Source organism: Alnus glutinosa, chromosome 2 (assembly GCF_958979055.1).
Source record: "Alnus glutinosa chromosome 2, dhAlnGlut1.1, whole genome shotgun sequence".
In the NCBI taxonomy this organism is placed as follows: domain Eukaryota; kingdom Viridiplantae; phylum Streptophyta; class Magnoliopsida; order Fagales; family Betulaceae; genus Alnus; species Alnus glutinosa.
Window position 1 is genome coordinate 5,392,603 of NC_084887.1, and position 24,026 is coordinate 5,416,628.

Below are 24,026 nucleotides of genomic sequence, written 5' to 3' on the forward strand. Positions count from 1 at the left end.
TGTCGTTTTTTAAATAAGTTGTTGCCTAATAGATTGCGGTGTTGTCCTCCTGTGCTCCAGATATATGGGGCATGTTTGCCTAATGGTGAAGGCGCATTATTAGTTTTTGATTTAATCAAATTGTTAAATTTCACGTGTAACACATTCCAGTCTTTCCTAGTTTGATTTTTAAGCAACACAAGTTTGGCTTAAAATTCCTATTGATGAAAAATGTTCGATAGAAAATTGGCATGAGCTAGAGAATGTTTGATGGGCCTTCAAGTAGAATTTGAGGCTCCATTTGTTTCAACATAAAATGTTTTTCAATTGAAAGTATTTTCAATGAAATTATTTCGTTCAAAATATTATTCGGGGTTTGGGACGTATGTAAAATCAGAGACTGTGGAGAATGGTCGGTGACCTTCGACGACGGCCAAAAACAGCAAGCAGACTTTCTATGAACACCGGTGGTAGATTTCGGCGAACTCTGATAGCAACTGGTGGCAAATTTCGGCAACCTCCGGCTGTAGTAGAGAATGAATTGCGAAAGAGTGCGTACAAGAAGAAGAAACTCAAACTTAGAAAGTGGTTTATGATTTTAAAAAAGAAAAATCATTTCACATAAATTAAAGAAGATTTTTTTGGTAAACCGATTTTTTTTTTTTTATTTTACTATGATTTTTCGGTTGAACAAAACACCAAAAATTAGGAAAAATAGTTTCCACAAAACATTTTACGTCAATACAAACAAAACCGGATGCCTTTGGCTTTGGGTAATTGGAAAAGCACGAAGGGCTTCTTAATTTTACCTATGTTTAGGTACATGCACTTCCTATATGTATGGACTAGTAATGTTTATGGTTGCACGCATATTGGCCCATAACAAAGTAGCGTTTAATTCCCATAGAATCTTTGCAAGTCCAATAGAGGACAAACTCATGATAACTTGCATTGGTATCAGGCATTATCATGTTTCTCTTCTAAACTACTAGTTATTTCCGTATATGCACTATCTGGATTACTAGAAGAAGTAGCTTTGCTAGAAAAGCCTCTCCATGAAACAAATGCTGGCTGTTTTGAAGTTGGAATTGTTACAACTTCACTGTCTAGCATGGTAACAACATTTGACATGGTGGGTCGGTTATTTGGGTCTTCTTGTACGCATAAGGGTCCAACATTCACGTACTTCACAAATTGATCTGCATTGCAAACTTCATGTAAAGCCGGGTCCATTAAATCCAACACCTTCATTTCACCCCACAATCTCCATGCCTATGACATTTTAAAATCAGAGTTTTATGCAGTATAAAAAAACCAAGGAAATTAATGATTGCAAAAAATTAAAAACACTTACATAGCCTATAAGGCTCATGGCTAGTTCTGACTCATAGAATCCTGTATTCTTTTTTCCGCTTATAATCTCAAGTAGAACTACACCAAAGCTAAAAACATCGGATTTAACGGAGAAAAGTCCATCTAATGCATACTCTGGAGACATATAGCCACTGCAAGCCAACATATTTCATCAGTGGATAAGGTAGGCACTTTAAACAAAGTAGGAGGATTTAAAATTGTGCTTACTAAGTTCCAACTACTTTGGTTGTGTTTGCCCCGGTTTCTTTGCCTTCAACAATCCTTGCTAAACCAAAGTCAGATATTTTGGGGTTCATCTCCCCATCTAAAAGAATGTTGCTGGTTTTCAGATCTCTATGGATGATTCTCAATCTGGAGTCTTGGTGAAGATAAAGAAGCCCACGAGCTATTCCCAAAATGATGTTGACGCGCATCTCCCAGTCCAAACACATGCTTAGCTTTTGATCTTGCAAGTTTTTCATTTTCCATTCAAAGTACAGTGTCAAGAATAGTAACAAATCAACTTTTACTTAAACAAGATATATAGTCTATCAAGCACAGCAAGAGATTAGGAGTTCAGTTAAGAGACCAACCAAATATAAATAAGTCTAAGCTTTTATTGGGCATATACTCATAGAGTAAAATCTTTTCATCTCCTTTTATGCAATATCCCTGAAGTCTAACAAGATTTCTATGTTGAAGTTTTGCAATCAACACCACCTCATTTTTAAATTCTTGTAAGCCTTGTCCTGAGACACTTGAGAGCCTTTTTACCGCAATTTCTTGACCTCCTGGAAATAAGCCCTGAGAAACCATACTCACAACGTTACCAATAACCAGAAACTAGTTTACATGAACACTAACACTAGTTAATGCTGCTGAAATTACCTTGTAAACAGGCCCATAGCCCCCCTCTCCGAGCTTATTTGCATCTGAGAAGCTATCTGTAGCTGCTAGAATGCCTTCCAAATCAAAAAAGGGTACATCTATGCCTCTCTCATCTTCTTCTTTGAACTCACCCGAGCCCATTAAGTCATTCAGATGTCTTTCAGTATCTAATGTGCGAAGTACTCGATTTCTTTCATTACTTCTTCTGTTATCTGAGTTTAGCAGACAACCATATATATATATATATCAATTACACTTGCATGATAATTAATTACATGAAAGAGCTAAGAAATGGCTTCATTTTGATTTAAATGGAAATACATATTGTGCACAATAGATTAATTTTGTTAAAATTACAAAATATTCCAAAAGCTTAAATCGATAGAAATTGATGAATTTAATCATTTAATTTATAATCTAACATTTTTCAAAAAGCAGTTACCTTGTCTCTTGGCTATCTTTCTTCTCCACAAATATATACATACAATTGCACTTGTGAGAACAAACACTACTATTAGAGAAATCAAAACAATTAGAGTCAACGTCGACATCTTTCCTTTTGAACGCTCTTCTGAAGTCTGAGGATGGTCACCTGCTACAAGCTCTGATTGAAAAATCAAAGTGATAAGTTAAATTTCACAGATATACTATTTAGATTCATTATCGCAATTATAATTTCTATTAATGTTAGTACAAGGTAAGCGTGCATGATACCAAAAACCTAAACCTGGCAATAAGCTAAAAAGGATTTGAAAGTTCTATAAAAAAGCTTGAAATTTCTAATGTACAATATATTACAAGTACTGATTATACAGAAAGGAAAATAAAACTTTTAGAAAGCTGCACAAATCTTGAGTTGAACATGCAGGAAATTTTTTTCTTAACATTGATGAAATGCAATAGAGAAAGAGGTCCAAGGTTTGATTATCACAACTGATTTTCGAGAACCATACTATGTACCGACAAGCCTCTAAGGCCCGACTACTAGGAAGCTCAAAGAGGGCTAAAATATGTACATACCAACGAGGCCAAGACTATGCTAGGACCAAGCTCAACAAACAAGTTCACACTATGTCCAAGATTGACAACAGGAGGATGTACGTTCGTCTCAATGGGACTCACCACAGTCGATCCCCTCTCCTACCAAGTCAGATAACAACCTTCCACGCCGAAAATCACCCCAAAAATGGCCATATATATATTCCCTAAACAAAAACGCCAGCTGGAGGCCTCTAAAGCCCTAGGCGAGAGAGGGCAGGAACATCAGCCTATTTATAGAAGGCGAAACCCCTCCATCAACCAGGCAATGATTCTAAGAAAACTGCATTCACACCCATCCACTGACCATTGCATGCGCACCACCACACTACCAAATGCAATTTCTCACACCCTATGCACTACCACATCCACATACATTGTCTTACTACCTTTAATCTAGATTTACTAGCTTTGCTCTCTATGAAAAAAGGATTTTACTAATTTAGGCGTCGGAGTGCATCTGGTCCTACGGGACTGATGGGCTTTCTGACGACCTCTTCCTTATTTTGTAGAGAAACTCCTTCTCGGAAGGTGGCTTGAGGTCACTCAAGGTGCTTGCACCAACAAATTTAAAAAAAGGAAGACAAAATATCAATATATAGGACAGGATCCTCCTAGTGGTTTAATTCTTTCTTCGCTATTAATAGAGCAATCTTAATGTGCCATAGACACATGAAATAGTGTCCTAACCTTTAGTGCTACAGTTTAAATTTAAGCCATCCCATCGGAAGTTTCTATTGCAAAGGCACCTCTTCTTTCCATCACTTGCACTATTGCAAGTTGAATTTGGCCAGTCCTTGCAGTCTCTGGATGAATTACAGCTTGGCTCCTTCGGGATCTCCCAACTAATTATTTGGTCAGCAGCATTATATTAAACCCCCGGTTAATCAACTTGAATGGCGGATTGAGCTGACTTCCTCTTGAATTTCTAGCTTCAGGATTGTCGCCATATTGTTTGAGTTGGATGACAAATGTTCGTGCACTTGAATTGATACTGGTGACACGATAGGACGGGCCATTGAGTGGCAACTTGAAGCTTACCTGGCCTGTGGAATTGTTGCAATCAAAACTGTAGTACATGAGGTCACCGCAATTTGGTCCAGTGCTCAACGGATAAGGGATCAAGTTTGTACCACAAGGCTCACAATTCCTAACAGTTGATTCTGCAAAGGTATAAAATTTTGAATAGTAATTAAATACTCAAATTTGCAAGGTAACAAGCTGCTTGACATCTCAATTACCGCTGTGAATACCCTGGCATACCACGGATGAGGTTAATTTTTCAAATTGTCTAACAAAATTAAACAGAACTATGGATTTTGAGGGTAATGTAATGTCATAATCAAGAATAAAAAGAAAGATTAGTGCTATGATTTTAAAAATCCGTACCAGCAGAGGTAGTTTCTCACTTCCTTTTTGACATCAATGATGATTTTTTTTAATTTCCAAAAAATTGCCTTAATTTACTAAATTAGCCAGATCCGTATATGTGGATGCAATTCAACTATTGAATTAATCCAAGCATATATATTCCAATGCGTACAAGGAGTACCTATAGCAGATTTTGCCACGCGGACAGAGAGATTAATACCACTGTTTGTGTACTCCTCTTGAAGATTAATTAGATCCGAATTCCAAATCCAGCAGGTGTCGGTCCCAGTAGTAGTATCACTTCTTAGGTTGCTGTTTTGAGCTACCTCATATGAATAAGCCTGGCACTCGCTGTTGTCAAGGCACCACTTTCTGCATTCTGTTTCATTTTTTACTTTGAAATTAAAGTCTGGGCTGCCCACTTTCATCGTTGTTAAGCTCAAGAACATGTCACCCTTGTTAGATGATGTCGAATTTCGGGTGCACATTTGCTTACCCAAAAAATCTCCAGAGTCCCAATTTGCCTGGAAAGTAGGCTGGAACCCGGGCAAACATTTACATACCAACCTATTGTTAATATTGCAGCTGCCGAATTTCCCACAAGCATTGTAAATGCTACATTCGTCTTCCGGTTCCCTCCATATCAAAGACCAATTTCGCTTGTCCACATCCCAGTTCAGATACTGTAATTCCCCGTAATAATTCGTCACTAACCTTTTGTTACTTGAAACCCCCCCACAGTTGGTATACATGCCACGCTTCACGCAGTTGCTGACATTTGATAATAAATTGGCTATTGCAGCCCGGGAAATTGGGCATTTCATCTGAGCTCAAGAAGTTGCCTGACATCCAACTTCTCCAATAATCGCCTGTCTGTTTTGAGATAACATAGCGGTGCTCTCCTTCTTGATCTTGCTTAAACGTGAAGTTCCCACTTCCCGGGTCACCATCACCAATCCATGAAGTCAACGTCAACTCTTTATCCATCTTCATACCTGGAAGAAATGTATCAGTTGGATTTTGGAAGCTCTCCCACAGAGTCTTCGCATACTGTTCATCCCTTAAGACCAGGTTTCCAGAATCCATGAGCTTCAAATTTCGATTAAAAGATCGAGAATACTCAACACCTGCTTTCCAATAAACTTTTCTAGTATTAATATCCCATACCTTAATCTTGCCATCTTGTGCAATTCCAAAAGAAACTCCTGTGGGACCGTTAAGTACTGGGTTGTCTCTGTTGGCAACCCATACAACTATTTGTTGATCCCATTCGTGATACCATATCCCGACATAGCTTTTGTAGCTAGCGCTTCCCGAACCGTTAAAGAATCCCAGTTCAAACCGTCCTCCACTGGAGACAAGCGTTTCTCCATGCTTTAAAGTAATCCACTCGCCATGCTTTAAAGTATCTCTAGCATAGCAATCCACACGACAGGAACACAACAACAGTATGTACAAGCAAAAGATCATGAAAGACAGCAAGCAATTACTTGCAGATAATATGCAGTTGAGTTTTCTTCTTTGGCTTACCATTACGAATAAAGCATGCAGGTAACTAATTTAATTGATATTCTCTCTCATTTCAAGCATACAGAGGATTTCCTGGTACAAAAATGCCGCGACGTTCTTGCATGCTTTCTAACCAATAAGCCTCAACGGCGGAGATAGGGTGGCGGGGAAGGGCACCAGCTGCCTGTTGCGCTGAAGACTGAAGCGAGAATTGAAGAAAATCACAACGCTCATCTAGTGTTGTGTTTTTACTCATTAATGTAATTCTGTATGGGAAGATGACTCTGCACAACAGTTGTGCAGGAATGAGGTCCCTTCTGTATGACTGTAAGTTTGAGAGGGGTTGTGAGGGTATCATTACTCTTTTCATTAACAATTTTCAGAGTCTTGCCTCAACTGAGTCAATTCCACGGCGGCGCAGTGTGGAAAGAGGATACATGATATTCAGGGAGTGTGGAAAGAGGATAAATGATACAAAAGGGTGGGGCATTGCCTCAGTAGATAATTGGGTCTCCGTCCCTCCTTTTAACTTCACAAGATATTGTACATACTAGAGAGAAGGCCCTTGCATAAGATTATAGCAAATGTGACTGCGAAAATGAGGAAGGGAGGGTCCAGGATAGGAGAGAGAGTTTGAGTGAGGAAAATCGAGAAAAGATTGCCCAAAAAAGTCCTTGCATAAGATTATAGCAAATCTGACACGAAAATGAGGCAGATTGGTCTAGGATGGGAGAGAGAGTTTGAGTAAGAAAAATCGAGAAAAGATTGCCAAAAAAGTCATTGCATTGCATGAGATTATAGCAAATCTGACACGAAAATGAGGAAGATTGGGTCTGGGATAGGAGTGAGAGTTTAAGTGAGGAAAATCAAGAAAAGATTGTCAAAAAAGTGGATGGAGGTAGATTTATCAGATGATTAAAGGTGCATGGTAGTGGCATGCGGCATATTGAATAGACAACAAAGATATTTGATACGTTTATAACTCTTGTACAATTTTAATAATTTTTTTTTTTAAATTAACTATTGAATGTGTAGAACTCACATATAAGAAAACAGATTTAATGGTTAGTTTGAAAAAAAAGTTGTTGGAGTCAGGGACGGAGCCAGGGAGGTCGAGAGGGGGCCTCTCCCTCCAAAAATATTTCTTACCCATGGTAAAAAATCCTCTAGATGCCTTGTTTGCCCACTTTCAAACTGCAAATCAGGGACAATCGAAATCCAGTCACCAAACTTCAGGGGCAAACGATTTTCTACCACAGTTTTTAGTATTTCAGGATTTTACGTTTAAGTATTGTCGTTGGACTGTATGTGCAAATGGGGAAGAAGAAGATGAACAAAACGGTGCCCTTTAAACACACCGTTTAAATAAATGTGTCGTTGGACTGTTTGTGGAGTGGGCTTCTTTCAAGCATTGTTTACCTTCTTTCATTTGAGGTGTTAGTGGGTTTAGGAAAAAACAAAACATCAGTGGGCCAGTGGGTTTGGTTGAGATTGAGAGACCAAATTTCAAAACTTTTCAAAAGTCCAACCCTTTAAACTCCTCTAACAACTTAAAAGATTATTTTCTTTTCAAAACGTATAAACGTCAGTGGTCCAATTCTTTTTTATTCTAGGTGTTTAATAATTCAAATCAATTGCTTTTTGAATTTCACATTTCTTAAAAATTTTGATGTTTCTAATCAAACTTTTAATTTTGATTGAGATTTTAAATTTAGATTTCTCAATTAAATTAATTATGAATATATATAATTTTTCTTACATATTTAATTGTATGAAATATATAATTGTAGTTATATGAAATTATGAAAAAAAATGTTGGGGATAAAATTAACTCCGAGGACGCGTGGATCCTAATCTTGAAACATCTCGAACATTTGTTATGACCAGTAGAAAAAGGTTGTTTAGGTACAATAACACCTCGGTCCTATCGAACCCAATAACGGTAAGAAATATTGTAGCGCCCCAGATTTTAAGACATAAGGTTTAATATCTTCAATTATATTTAAAACCTAATAATAAGGCAAAAGAATAAATATGAATATTTATGAAAATAAATATTCATTGATTAAAAAAAAAAAAAAACGTGTATAGTTTCAATTCAATAAACAGACCTTAAATGTTGAAATAACAGAAACAGGGTCAAACAAACTCTGTTTTGGTCGATTCAAAAGTCAGAACGCTCGTCTTGAAGTCCTCTAGCTACCCTCCAAATTTCATAATTTTTGAACATCGTTAAGGCCATGAAAACACCCGTGAAAAATACTACCCCTGTTATGGACGGAAATTCACATTGATCATTAATAGGCCTATCTTTGAACTCAACCCAACTCATTCCAATTGCTATCCACAAACCCAACCCACCTACCACATGTTATCTTCCTATGATCATGATTATTACATGAGTCATTACCCAACTCAACATGTGAAAGACTTATTTTATGCCTTAAGAATGCCATTAATTAATGTGTGCTTAATCATCTTAGTTAGATGATTAAATATGATAGTGGAAGATATGATGATTCAACACCTAGTGCAACATTCCACTACATTTATTCCCTCCCCCTCTTATGATGAAAGAATAAAAGATGTCTCTCTGTAATGCCCCGCTTTTACAAAAAGTGTAAGTGCAAATTTTTACGATTTCCATGTGACATTATTACAATATCACCATAGTCAAGATTTGGCAGCGGAATATAATATACCTAACAGATTTGGAATTAACTAACACAACAGAGCTTCTAACTAAAATACTTCTAGACATTCATTATAAAATACTTAGAACAAATACATGGAAACAGGTGTCAATAGTGACACAAAAGAATATATGGAATTTTAGCAATCTCCTTAACATAAAATGTTATAAACACAGAAGACTACAAACAAAATACAATCTATGTGCCCTTATCTTTAAAACCTCTTGAGCTGTAATCTTCATCTATAAAAACCTGCACCAATATACATATATATATAGAAACAAAAACAAAAAATACCCTAAGTGAGTCCACTATTTCCAATAATATAATGAATGCTGATTTATTTAATAAATGCAACATAATGCAGATATGGCTTTATAATCACGTGTATATGCAATATATGATTCATGGTTGCTAATCACAGTCATAGATTGAATATATACATAACCATAAAAACAGTAATATAGCAGTTTTATATGCAAGGTTTAATTATCATCTTTTGCATTCCTCTCGTGATGGAACCTACGGTCCGTCTTAACGTGTTGTGGGAACCTGCGGTCCCAGCTGGCAATACCTTCACCCCCCGCTGTATTAGCCAACTCTCACTTAAAGCTTATTTTATCTGGGACTAGGAACCTAAGGTCCTAGCTGGCTTGTAAACTTACGGTTACAGCATTTGATTATTATTATTTTTACGAGAACCCACAATCCAACTGGCAATACCTTCGCCCCCCGCTGCATTCACCAGCTTTGTTATTAATCAGTTTAATTAAAATATAAAACATGTAAATTCACATGCACAATCAAATTAAATAACGCAGTAAACACAATATTATGGAAAAATCCACCAGCTTCGTCCTCAGTAAGTATAAAGATACTTACCCTCCTTAGTGTAGTTCCTTAGCCTTCTTTTCTGCGTATAAATCCATCCATATACATATATCAATTATATAACAAACAAATCATTATTTATAGACCCTCATCTCTTTATATTTATTATTATCAATCACTTCATTATGTTTGAGACAATCACTTATAACAATCTTAAAACCTTGGTTCATGATTTGATGACGAGGCTATATGACCAATACCGCCAAATATGAACTTAAAGGATTAAAATATATCATAAGGACAATAAGAGTAAATAGGATCAACTCATGAAAGTCATGAGGACATTGAAATATAAAAAGGAAATATAAATACGATCAACTCATGAAAGTCATAAGGACATTGAAATGTAAAAACAGTTTTTGTTACTTTTTATTTTAATTCTTTTATCTCTTGAGCTTATTGGGTCTTTAAAGAACTCATAAAACAAGTAATGAAATCAAAACCTATATCATCAAATTAATGAAACTAATGATTGGAAGCTTACCAAAATACTTCCTAGCACACACTTCAAGCCTTGAACTACACGAAACTACACAAATCTCACAATTTTCTCTCTTGGTCGTAGGTGTGTGTGTGTGTGAAGCTTGATGGGTATTGCATCATTCCTTCTTGATTCTATTTATAAGAGAATGAATTGTTAGGATCAAGTAGACACATTTTGATCCAATGGATGAGAATTGGTGCATCTTAGCCGTATCTCCAAGGCACATGAGTTTCATCATTACTAAGGTGGTGCATTCTAGATGTGGGATGTGGGCAACACTTTTGGTGGAGAGTGCACAAATTAGAGGAAGAGGGTGATGAGTTGTCCAATCAAAGGAAGTATTAAGTAATGCTATATAAGAATTTTCGTCCAAATAGAGGTCAGCTTACTCCAAGCAACATTTCAATGGTCAAACCTACTCCGATTGATGTGAAATTTTAAGGGTAGATAGATGACTTCAAGACGAACATTTTCTCTTTTTGGTTCAACTCAATCCGAGTTCATTATGACTTAGTATTTGTCAATCAAAGTTTCTGGTTTACTTGACAAGTTAAACTCAAATATCTTTAGACTACTTTCTTTTCATGATTACTCTTGATTCTATTCTAGACATCTTTTATTCTTTCATCATAAGAGGGGGAGGGAATAAATGCAGTGGAAGGTTGCACTAGGTGTTGAATCATTATATCTTCCACTATCATATTTAATCATCTAACTAGGATGATTAAGCACACATTAATTAATGGCATTCTTAAGGCATAAAATAAGTCTTTCACATGTTGAGTTGGGTGATGACTCATGTAATAATCATGATCATAGGAAGATAACGTGTGGTAGGTGGGTTGGGTTTGTGGATAGCAATTGGAATGAGTTGGGTTGAGTTCAAAGATAGGCCTATTAATGATCAATGTGAATTTCCGTCCATAACAAGGGTAGTATTTTTCACGGGTGTTTTCATGGCCTTAAAGACGTTCAAAAATTATGAAATTTGGAGGGTAGCTAGAGGACTTCAAGACGAGCATTCTGAATTTTGAATCGACGAAAACAGAGTTTGTTTGACCCTGTTTCTGTTATTCCAAAATTTAAGGTCTATTTATTGAATTGAAACTATAAACGTTTTTTTTTTAATCAATGAATATTTATTTTCAGAAATATTAATATTTATTCTTTTGCCTTATTATTAGGTTTTAAATCTAATTTAAGACATTAAACCTTATGTCTTAAAATCTGGGGCGCTACATTCCTCCCCCCTTAATAGAATTTCGTCCCCGAAATTCGTAAACTACGCTTCGCATAAAGTTTACATCAAGGAAAGATTTAGATTCCTAAATCTTAAGTCTAGTGATACAGATTTTAAGTGAATCATCTAATTATTAAACATGACAAATAAACAAGCATACGGCATAGTATGACAAATTATCATATATAGAATTTTAAGCTCATTATAACAAGAAGTATAACAATCAAACTAATATATAGATTGCAGAAGAGGATGAATTTATATTACTAAACGAACTAGTATGAAAATTACTAAAGCGGTTGCATTTATTTAGCTCATTGTAGGAAAATAAATTTTTGTATAACAATGTCCCTTGTGAAGATGCTTTCTTTGTGAGGGTGTAAAACGTCTAACGATAAACCGGAGGGAGAGCTTGCTAAATGGAAACATGAAATCCAGGAAGGTGGGGGAGGTGAGGAAAGTGAGGCAAGCAATCAGGAAAGGATATGAGTGTGACACCCATATCGTGGTGCTCTTTCTCTTCTGTCATAGATCGCCATCACTGGATTAAGAGTAGATGCCAAAAAAGTTCATGATGACGAGGAGGAAGAGAAAGACGCTTCATTTTAGAAGCATGATCAAGAATAATCTTGCTTCTAGATGACATGATCAAGAATAGTCTTGCTTCGTCATTTGTGAATATGGTTGCAATGCTGCATTTATCTTGCTTACAAAATTTTGAAATTGGTTATGATACTACATCTTTCTTCTCAAGAAGTGATGATAGGCTCAAACTATGAGAAGAATTGGCTTTCAGAGTATGTAGGATTGAGAACTGAAAGGGGTGCTTTGCAAGGGAGAAGATGAGTGAATTTATAGAGAAGATTCAAGAGAGAAACAGTGTGAGTAGTGCCGACAATGGATAATGCTCCTCTAGCTTTACAAGGTGCGAAAAGTGAGGCGAAAAATCTAGAAAAGTCATTGAGTGAATTCGGAATTCGAGAAGGTGAAAAGGTGAAAATTGAAAAAGAGAGAGGACTCGTAATTCGAGAGTTGTCTGCTAGTGGTAGTGGCAGCCGTGCTCAGAATGAAGTCTATTAGACCGCGTCTTGTCCATTGATTAAGTTCTCTTTCATTTTCCTTTCAAATATTTCGAAGAACAACTTCGTTTCTATCCTTTCTCCTTCAGGTTCTTTGAGGAACCGCTTCATTTCTTTCTTCTTCCCAAAATGGCTTCTTCTTCTACTTCGCAAAACAATTTAGATCTGAAAGCTGTGCCTGATGTACAACCAGAGATCTGGTGCCCATCGTTCCCATCTCCAAGGGGTCATCTCATGACTACTGACTCTGTGATGCTGGATGATGCAGCTGCTGCATCGGTGGCTAGAGGCATCATTACTCCACGAGATGGAAAGTTATTGGCGGATCGGTCCGATGTTGAAGCCATTAATGACTCTATGGCATTCAGTATTCAGGGTGCTATTTCTGTTTCCAATATGGCTCAACGTCTGCAGGTTCGAGGGAATGAGATTCAATCGCTACAAAATCAAGTTTTGGTCTTGCAGTGATTGTTCATGGATTTTAGGCGAAGGAATAGAGTTCTTCAGCAAGAAAATAAAGAGCTCAAGAAACTTGTGGATTCATATGCGAATGCCCTGGGGAAAAGATATACCAAATTGGAGCATAACACAAACCGTCTCCGAGAACAACACAAGAATCTTTTGATCGAAGTCAAAAATCTCGAGATTTTCCGCCCAAAAACTTAAACCAGGTATTTTATTCGGTCTTGCAAATTTTATTTTATTTTATTTTTTACAAAAATAAATAACTAACTGCAATATTATGAAATATCTGTAGGTCTATGCATACTGAACTCTCTACGAATGATGCAGAAAAGATCCTGCTGCAAGTCTACTGTTTTTCTTCAATCAAAAGCAATCTATCTTGTTAAAGAAGTTGTAAGGAAATAATATATTTTCCAACTCTTATTATTTCCTTAAAATTTTATATAGTACCATGATCTTTCTCTTATTCCTGAGTAATTCTACACGGCGCTCATCCGTCCCTCAAGTGTCCCTCACCATCTGACGTGGCACAGTCCACGTCAGGCCTTTTTTTTTTCAAAAAAAAAAAAAAAATAATTAAAATCTGCGTTTACACGAACCCACCTTCATTTCAATTTCTCCCAAAAAAATTTTGCCCCCAAAAGCTCTCCGTCTTTCCCTCTCCCTCCATCTCTTCCCTCCCTCCACCACACCGACAGCCACCCACCCACCAGCTGAGCTACCACCGCCACTGGTTCATCCATCTCCAGCATCCATCCACCGTCAGGCTCCGAAGACCCATCCACCGTACAGCCCCGACGACTCCAACGACCCATCAACCATTCCGCCACGACCAGCCCAGCCCAGCCACCATCACAGCAGACGACTCCGACGACCCATCCACCGTAAGCACTTATCTGTTTTGTTTCGATTTTCCTTTCCTTTCGATTTTCTCTTCTTGATATAGATCTGGTTTGTTGAGTTTTTTTTTTGGATCTGGTTTTTTGAGTTGCTTGATCAACAGAGGAGGTAAGGTTTTCTTGTACTTTTTGTTTGTTAGTGGAAATGTGAAATGCCCACTTACGGCTCCCCCAAAATCATCCAAGTCTAGAATACCAAGATTAGCACTGATTTCTTCAATTTCTCAAAAAGTGGTTCATAAGCCCAGTGCAACCCCAGATTCAAAGAAAAAACAGCCTTCTGAGGTGTCTAAGGCTTTTACTACTCCAAGGAATAGAAAGCGCCTCTCAAACCCCAACACATTTAGAAGTGTTCGGAACCCAAAAGCAACAACTGTTGCTGTGCCAAAGAATAGAGTGGTAGCAAAGGCTTTAGCCTTCAACTCACCAAAGAAAGCAGTAAAGACAAAGACTTGTTTAGAACTGAATACCCCTGTGAATTTGGAGTGTTTTAGCTTCAAGTTATAGGTGTCTTAGCTTCAAGTTATAATTTTTTTTTTTTTTTTCAGGGTTTAATATTTCAAATTAGGGCTTTAGACTCAGCAATTGATTTTTTTTTTTTTTTCTAAGCAACTCATGTTTTTCTGTTATGCTTGTTTTTTAAAATCCATTGTTTCTTTTGCCCTGCACTTTTTGAGAATTATGCTTACGATCTTTGGTTGTTTTCTGTATTTAATGGATATCTGACTCAACATCAATATGCTTGGTCTTTTTGTTTTGTTTCTTCATAGTTAGGAAGGCATTTGTTGTTGGTACTGCAATTGTATTTGGAGGAAAAATGACCCTGTCTCCAAACAATATTCTCATCTTTTTCTCTTTTGCCCCTCTTTTTCACTTTGTTCTGTTCTACAATGACACTAAAAGCTAGAAGTTAAAGAAAATCTGTTTATTAGGAATCAATAGAACATGAAATATAAATTCTACTGCTGATCACGTGAAACATAAGTACTGATTATTTTCATGAGCTTCATGATTATGTAAATTGACTTTCATGGAAAAGAACGCCAGTTGACTCAAAACATTGTAGTCGTCTTCCATCATATAGTCTCTACTCAATCTTTCTCTGATGTTGTGTCATTGCAACTTTCACCTGTGTCTTTGCATTTTCATTTTAAGTCAGAAAATACTTTCTAACAACTCTTGTTTGAAAGCTAGGTATAGTAAGTCTTGAAGACATGGCTTTCACTTATTCAATTGGCATGTGCAGTGGGCTGACCTCTTTTCAGGATTACATTCCAAAAAATTTTGCCCCCAAAAGCTCAAAATATATATAGATTCATGTACTGCTTCTAGTTAATCACCCTTTCTACTGTGTGTAATTGAAGATGTCTAAATAGCTACTGTGAATTAGGCAAAGACAGCACATTGCAGAAGCCATTGTTCTTTCTAGATGACAATTAGAGGAAGATTATGGACTTGGTGATACCTTATGGACTTAGTGTGGCAACAAGGTTTGATCAATCAAACATATGCAGGTCTTGCTTGCAAATAGGTGTACGTAATAACTTCTTTTTTTGTGTTTTTTTTTTTTTTTTTTGTTTTGTTTCAGGAGCTATATGTGCAGGTGCTTGATTCACTTGAAAGACCATTAAATGAAAATATGAACGAGATGCAGATGGATTGTTTTGAAGGTGGTGTTAATGCTTCTAAAAGATGTCTTCAATCTGCTTAATGTGAAGTTTGACAGAAAAAACATTATTCTTTCATTCTAAGAGGAAAAAATTATATTGAAAGGAGTGATTCTTTTACATGTCTGAACTTGTAACATGTAATTGGAGAAGTTAGGTGGATTTTTTGATGGAACAAGTTGATATTTGTTCCTTCTACTGCCTATTTTTGGTGCATTGAAGTACAATGTGTAGTGCAGAAGCATTGACTAATGTTTTTTACTGGGTGCTTCTTTGCAAAACAACCTTGTCTCCCAGGAAAATAAATTATACAAGAAAAGCATCTGATTGAATTAAATACAACTACAATATGGATGGTCTCCCTTCTTTTTCAAAATATATGTTTGATACCCAGATTCATTCAGATATTTAGAAGTCTTAATTTCAAGACATCTGGACTTTTTTGTTGTTAAGCTTTTTTGTACATGATTTGATTATCTAAAATTGTCTAATGTATGAAAAGGATCATTGTAATATTTATCTTTTTAGTACAAGATTTTACTTAGTCTTTTTTATTATTATTTACCTTTTATGATTGGTAGTTAAACACAACCTACCAATCATAAATTAATGTAGATTTCAAAAAACCTTTGAAAAGTGCAGGTTCAAATGAAAACAATGGCATAATTAGCATGGGTTACAAGCCAGTTTTTGGTAAATATCTTGCCTTTTTTCTTCAGCATGCCACAAGTCTTCAAAACAGGCTAATTTTTAAACGTGCATATTGTCGTGACTGCCAAAAAAAAATTGTAACATAGGTCCTGGTTTTGGTTGAAAATGGAGAAACATGTTGGTTTTGGCCACTTTTATTTTGGTCTTTGGGAGAATGGCTCCCTTAGGAGATGTCTATTCTATGCCATTGTGGGTTAAACTTAAGACCTAACTTTTATTAAAGGGAAAGAGGTATCATTTAGTCAAAACATGTCAAATGTATAGAAGAATGATTTCCACAAGCTATTATGTGACATATATTGTTTTGGATAACCTTAGAAACAACGCCTCTCATCACATTATCAAAAGAAAAACTTTTAATATAACTATTCTCAAAAACCTCTAATATAAGACTACCAAAAAAAAAAAAAAAAAACTCCTGAACATGTAGAAAATTTACAAATAGATGTTACATGAAAATTTACAAACCCACCTCAATACAGACCACTTTAGGAACAAAATTACATCAAAAAAAATTCCCACAGAACAGCAAAATATGAATTAAACATACATTCGTTTATAGGAATGTGAATTAAATATGAATTAAACACAAACGGACTGACAAAACTATTTCACTGAAAAAGCCCAAATACATGCAGAATGAGACAGATACTATAGAAAGACGGAAAAAAGAAAAAAAAAAAACCCAATTCAAATTGAAACTAAAAAACAACTCAACAAAAACAACAGAGGACGGTGCTTGTAGCGGCGATGGAGATGGACGTCGCTGGTGGAAAACGGTTCTTGTAGCGGCGATGGAGATGGACGTCGCTGGTGGCGGTGGTCGGCGGTGCTTGTGGGTGGCGCCGTGGCGGATCAAGCAACTCAAAAAACCAAATAAAAAAACAACTCAAAAAACCAGATCTAAAAGCTCAAAAACCAGATCTGTATGAAGAAGAGAAAATCGAAACCTTAAGATGGATGGGTCGTCGGAGTCCTCTACTGTGGTGGTGATTCGGCTTGGCTCGTCGGCGGTGGTGGTAGCTCGGCTGGGATCGTCGTGGCGGAACGGTCGATGGATCGTTGGAGCTATACGTTCGGTCTTCGGAGCTTGACGGTGGATGGAGGCCGGAAATGGACGAAACGGGGTTCGGTGGCGGTGGTAGCTGGTGGTCGACGGTGCTCAGCAGGTGGGTGGCTGTCGGTGGGGTGGAGGGAGGGAGGGAGGAGGGAAAGAAGGAAAGTTTTGGGGGGGCAAAAATCTTTTGAGAGAAATTGAAATGGAGTCTGTATAAACGCAGGTTTAAATTAATTAATTTTTTTTTTTTTTTTTAAAAAAAGGACCTGACGTGGCTGATGCCACGTCAGATGGAGATGGACGAGAGAGGGACGCTGGAGCGCCGGGTAGAATTACTCCTTATTCCTACATAAATACTATCATCCTTGAAAACCATAAGTTTAGATCCCTAATATTAATCCAATTTAATTATGCAGTTGATCAAATCTCAAATCTGATAAACTATTTATCCATCAAGTAAAGGTTTCAGGAGAATCGTTCTCTGTGTATCACTATCACATATAGAATCTTTCATATCAATTAACTTAAACTCTAGAATCTCAAAAATTTCATTAATTAACGGATTCTAACTTTTCCATAGTTATCAGATTATAAGAAAGTAATTTCTCCAAATATTATCAACTTATTTAATCGTCTAATTCCTTATATATCCTCCAAATGGTGATGAAGAGCTACCACCTCCACCTCCACCTCCACAATTCAACAATGGAATACACCCGGCTTTAGTACAATTCATGGCCGACATGACAAGGCACTTTGCTGAAGCGGTATCACGGATTCCACGACCCAATGAGCGAGTTGAACCCATAGGTTGCTCGCTATGTGACTTTTCTAGTTATCATTTTTGAACTTTTGAAGGAATTGAAGGGCCAAATGCCGCAGAAGCATGGCTCACGTATATAGATGTGCTGTTCGATACTCTTGGTTGTACGGACAAACAGAAAGTTCAGTACATCGCACTCCAACTGACAGGTGAAGCTAGGAGATGGTGGAATTCGAAGAAGGTACTATTTGGGGGCGAGACGGTGATCACTTGGGAGATGTTCAAAGTGGAATATAACCGGCGCTTTTTCCCTAGAGCTCAGAGGCAGCTTCGAGCAATAGAATTCCAAAACCTTGTTCAAGGTACTATGACCGTTGAACAATATTCTGCTAGATTTATGGAATTAGCCAGGTTTGCGGCCAACTTTATTCCCGACGAAAAATCGAAAGCGGAACGATTTGAAAACGGCCTCAATCCTCGCATCAAGGAGAGAGTAATCTGCTTGGAAATAAAAGTTTTTGCCGGATTAGTAGAAGTGGCATCACTTGCTGAAAGGGGAATTCGCGAATCTGCAGCAGCCTATGACCTGAAAAGGCGAATAAAGCAGCAAACATCGTATTCAGAAAAGAGGCCAGCAATAGAGAATGATTTCAAGCCAGCTGTGGGCAAAAGTTTTTCGCCCGCACTAGGAAATCAAAGACCCTCCTGTAATAGGTGTGAAAAATTGCATGGGGGAGAGTGTAAGATGATAGGTGCTACCTGCTTCCAGTGTGGTAGGACTGGTCATTTTCAGAAGTATTGTCCCATGAACTCTGCTAAAGGATCAAAGCCGCAAGGAGGCGAATCCTGACAGCAGTACCTTGCCCAAGCACGAGTATATTCACTTATCCCTGGTGGTGCTGAAGAAGATGAGGAATATACAGATGCGACGGAAGGTAACATTCTTTAAATAGATAGCATTTGGCTTACTGTTTATGATTTAGGACTTTTGCATCCATTCACTTGCGCCGATCACATGAAATTTTCTAATAGTACTCAATCGTTAAAACAGTATTTATGACGGAGCAATAAAATAGATCATGGTACTATATAAATTTCTTACCTAGATAAAACATTATTTTCTTACATCATATTTTTTTTTTATTAATCAATTATAGAATGAACTATGTTTAGTAATTAGACACTACGCTTAAAAAAAAAAAAACTGTATCACTAGACTTAAGATTTAGGAATCTAAATCTTCCCATAATGTAAACTTTATGTGAATCATAGTTTGCGAATTTCGAGGACGAAATTCTGTTAAGGAGGGAGGAATGTAGCGCCTCAGATTTTAAGACATAAGGTTTAATGTCTTAAAATAGATTTAAGTCCTAATAATAAGGCAAAAGAATAAATATGAATATTTATGAAAATAAATACTCATAGATTAAAAAACGTTTATAGTTTCAATTCAATAAACAGACCTTAAACTTTGGAACAATGGGAACAAGGTCAAACGAACTCCGTCTTAATCGATTCAAAAACCAAAATGCTCTTCCCGAAGTCCTCTAGCTACCCTCCAAATTTCATAATTTTTGTTAAGGCCACGAAAACACTCGTGAAAAATACTACCCCTGTTATGGACGGAAATTCACATTGATCATTAATAGGCCTATCTTTGAACTCAACCCAACTCATTCCAATTGCTATCCACAAACCCAACCCACCTACCACAAGTTATCTTCCTATGATCATGATTATTACATGAGTCATCACCCAACTCAACATGTGAAAGACTTATTTTATGCCTTAAGAATGCCATTAATTAAAGTGAGCTTAATCATCCTAGTTAGATGATTAAATATGATAGTGGAAGATATGATGATTCAACATCTAGTGCAACCTTCCACTACATTTATTCCCTCCCCCTCTTATGATGAAAGAATAAAAGATGTCTAGAATAGAATCAAGAGTAATCATGAAAAGAAAGTAGTCTAAAGATATTTGGGTTTAACTTGTCAAAGTAAACCAGAAATTTTGACTGACAAAAACTAAGTCATAACGAACTCGGATTCAGTTGAACTAAAAAGAGAAAGTGTTCGCCTTGAAGTAATCTATCTACCCTCAACATTTCACATCGATCAGAGTAGGTTTGACCATCGAAACATTGCTCGGAGTAAGCTGACCTCTATTTGGACGAAAATTCTTATATAGCATTACTTAATACTTCCTTTGATTGGACAACTCATCACCCACTTCCTCTAATTTGTGCACTCATCACCACAAGTGATGCCCACATCCCACATCTGGAATGCACCACCTTAGTAATGATGAAACCCATGTGCCTTGGAGATAAGGCTAAGATGCACCAATTCCCATCCATTGGATCAAAATGTGTCTACTTGATCTTAACCATTCATTCTCTTATAAATAGAACCAAGATGGAAGGATGCAATATCCATCAAGCTTCACACACACACACACCTACGACCAAGAGAGAAAATTATGAGATTTGTGTAGTCTCGTGTGGTTCAAGACTTGAAGTGTGTGCTACGAAGTATTTTGGTAAGTTGTTAAATAAGACTTTAATTTATTTTATATAGTTTCCAAGTTACTTGTTTTATGAATTGTGTAAAGACCCAATAAGCTTAAGAGATAAAAAGAATTAAAATAAAAAGTAATATAAACTACTTTTATATTTCAATGTCCTCATGACTTTCATGAGTTGATCGTATTTATATTTCCTTTTATATTTCATTGTCCTCATGACTTTCATGAGTTGATCGTATTTATATTTCCTTTTATATTTCATTGCCCTCATGACTTTCATGAGTTGATCGTATTTACTTTTATTGTCCTTATGATATATTTTAATCCTTTAAGTTCATATTTGGTGGTATTGGTCATATAGCCTCATCATCAAATCATGAACCAAGGTTTTAAGATTGTTATAAGTAATCGTCTCAAACATAATGAAGTGATCGATAATAATAAATATAAAGAGATGAGGGTCTATAAACAATGATTTGTTTGATAGATAATTAATACATATATTATTGTGTGGATAGATTTATTGCAAAGCTATGAGACTGCGGAGAATAACTGTGAGTATTCTTACTCACTGAGGATCATACATGGTTGTTTTCTGTAATGTTGTGATTTCTGCTTTATTTAATTATATGCATAGGAATGGTATATTGCATACTGTTAATAATTCTGATGCAGGGTTAATAACAAGTTGGTTGTCGGGATGACCAATGGACAGGCATACCGCCTGTGCGAAAAACAATAATAAGTACAAGTTGGCTGTCGGGATGGTCAATGTGCTAGGCAAGTTATGGCTACTTAATTGACTGTCGGGATGGTCAATGTACTTGGTTGTTGAGATGACCAATGTACTAAGTAAGCTACTTTGACTACTAGTGTGGAAAAGCTAAGAAAACATGGAATGGAGTTCATGCTCCAATAATTAGCCTCTTTAACGAATAGGGATTTAATGAACCTGGTATGAGAGGAGTGCAAGAAGAAAATAATTAAGACTGTGCATATAAAACTGTCATTACATCATATTGTTGCATTGTATATTGTTAAATAAATCAGTAATCATCATATTATTGAAAGCAGTGGACTCACTAGGTATTTCTGTATTATTGTTTCTCTCTGTATTATATATTAATACAGGTCACAAAGAAGGGGAGAATCAGGATTGTCTAGATCTTTAGGTGATCTTGATAGCAGTGTCTGAGGCTAGGATGCATCCCACTTTTTGTGGACTACTATGTCTAGTCCATTATTATTAGGGGTAATTACCTTTTTCCCCCATGAACTACCATCTTTTGCGCAAAGCCCCCACAAACTACCAACTTGACCAAAATAGAGGATTCAACTACCAAACGCAAACATTTTCCCCCCTTCCGTCAGTTAGAGGGTTAAAACAAACGGTCAATGGGTCACGTGACAGTCACGTGCCGTTTTACATGGGGGCATGTTGGAAGATGGTGGTAGGTCATAGGGGAAAATAGGAAGAAAATGAGGTTAAAACAGCATGTGATGGTCACGTGACTCGTTGACCGTTTGTTTTAACCCCTTTGACTGACGGAAGGGGAGAAAATGGTTGTCTTTGGTAGTCGAATGCTCTATTTTGGTCGAGTTGGTAGTTTGTGGCGGCTTTGCCCAAAAGTTGGTAGTTCATGGGGGGAAAAGGTAATTATCCCTTATTATTATTATTATATTTGAAAAACGATATTTATATATTTATTGATTTGTAATAATGATACTCTGAGTGATTTGGCACAAATAATATTTTTAAAGTGTAATTATTCAATTACACTCTTTCTATATATTTTGAAGTATTTTTGTTAGAAGCTTTGTTGTGTTATTTAATTCCAAGTTTGTTGGATATATTATATTCCGCTGCCAAATCTTAACTCTGATGATATTATAGTAATGTCACGTGGAAATTGAAAAAATTTTCACTTACGCTTTTTTGTAAAAGGCGGGGCGTTACATAGTGGTATATATATATATATATATATATATATATATATATATATAATTGCATGATTGCGTGCTAAATAAATGGTTTGCAAAAGAAACTATTTTGGTTTTGGACCCAAGAAAATGTTTTAAGTATATTAAGTATATCTTTTAACAATGTTACTTTTGTTTGTGAAATGATTTTCGGACGCAATGAAATGAGGTTTGAATGCGATGAAAATGTTGTTAAACAAAAGTTTTATGAAAATGATATATCTATATTATTGACATATTTTTGTTTTATACTTGTCTCTAATAGCAACTGAGACACTCCATTAAATAAGAGGGAGGGAACTCTTATTTCTCCTCTAAACGCAAGGAGTAAAACTTTTGTTCCTCCTTTGAATGCTAGAAGTAAAACTCTTGTTCCACGATGGGAATACCCATTCGTGTAAAACAATCCATTAAATAAGAGGGAGTTAAACTCTTATATCTCCCAATGAATAGATGGAGTTAAACTCTTATTCCAGAATGAGACTACTCATTCTTGTATTAATATTATATGTTTTCAAAAAGTTTTGAAACAAAGAAAATTCTCTATGAAAAACTTTTGAGTATGTGTGCTATGCATGTGTATGTACACTTAGCACATAAAGCTACCTTAGGTTATGTGCCTAGTGTTGTAATGTTATGAATGATTGTGTTTCATTTACTCTTTTAGAGTCACTAGGTAAATGACAAGATTATCATTTAGAAAAGATTGAATAAACATTCTTTTACTAAGTTTAATAAGTTAGATGACATAGTACTAGAAAATTCCCTCCTGAATAATAATTTAGATAGGAAATATCTACGTGATCTTCTTTGGTTCCGAACAAATTGTGTTATCTTTATTTTGTTAACGTAATAGCTTGACGCAGAAAAGATGCTGCCTTATTGACGTCGTAAGAATCAAGACAAACATCACCATGAAAGCAGTAAAGGAAGGATTCCACCTCCACCTCCACAATTCTATGAAGCCTTGATCCAATTCATGACTGACACCTCAAGGCAATTCACTGAAGCAATAGCACAAATTCCACGACCCAATGAGCGAGTTGAACCCATAGGTTGCTCGCTACTTGACTTTTCTAGTTATCATTTTTGAACTTTTGAAGGAATTGAAGGGCCAAACGCAGCAGAAGCATGGCTCACGGATATAGATGTGTTGTTCGATACTCTTGGTTGTACGGACAAATAGAAAGTTCAGTACATCGCACTCCAACTTACAGGTGAAGCTAGGAGATGGTGGAATTCGAAGAAGGTACTATTTGAGGATGAGACGGTGATCACTTGAGAGATGTTCAAAGTGGAATATAATCGGCGCTTTTTCCCTAGAGCTCAAAGGCAGCTTCGAGCAATAGAAATCCAAAACCTTGTTCAAGGTACTATGACCGTTGAACAATATTCTGCTAGATTTATGGAATTAGCCAGGTTTGCGGCCA

General features: G+C 36.5%; 2 protein-coding genes, 1 long non-coding RNA gene and 1 pseudogene across 3 annotated transcripts; 2 read left to right on the plus strand and 2 right to left on the minus strand.

Annotated features, from left to right (window-relative positions):
• Nucleotides 1-777: 777 nt before the first annotated feature.
• On the minus strand, nucleotides 778-5,878 carry LOC133860732 (G-type lectin S-receptor-like serine/threonine-protein kinase At4g03230; annotated as a pseudogene).
• Nucleotides 5,879-12,654: 6,776 nt separating this feature from the next.
• On the plus strand, nucleotides 12,655-15,904 carry LOC133860220 (uncharacterized). Its single transcript, XM_062295865.1, has 3 exons — nucleotides 12,655-12,939; nucleotides 13,497-13,874; nucleotides 15,478-15,904. The coding sequence occupies exons 1-3, from the start codon at nucleotides 12,655-12,657 to the stop codon at nucleotides 15,598-15,600; spliced, it is 786 nt and encodes a 261-aa protein (XP_062151849.1). The 3' UTR covers nucleotides 15,601-15,904.
• Nucleotides 15,905-16,715: 811 nt separating this feature from the next.
• LOC133861405 (uncharacterized) lies at nucleotides 16,716-17,495 on the minus strand. Its single transcript, XR_009899009.1, has 2 exons — nucleotides 17,218-17,495; nucleotides 16,716-17,130 (listed from the first exon to the last, which is right to left on the minus strand). It is a non-coding gene; the product is annotated as an uncharacterized LOC133861405 (long non-coding RNA).
• Nucleotides 17,496-18,067: 572 nt separating this feature from the next.
• Nucleotides 18,068-18,937, plus strand: LOC133860221 (uncharacterized). Its single transcript, XM_062295866.1, has 2 exons — nucleotides 18,068-18,134; nucleotides 18,183-18,937. Exons 1-2 carry the CDS (start codon nucleotides 18,068-18,070, stop codon nucleotides 18,935-18,937), a joined length of 822 nt encoding a protein of 273 aa, XP_062151850.1.
• The last annotated feature ends 5,089 nt before the right edge of the window (nucleotides 18,938-24,026 follow it).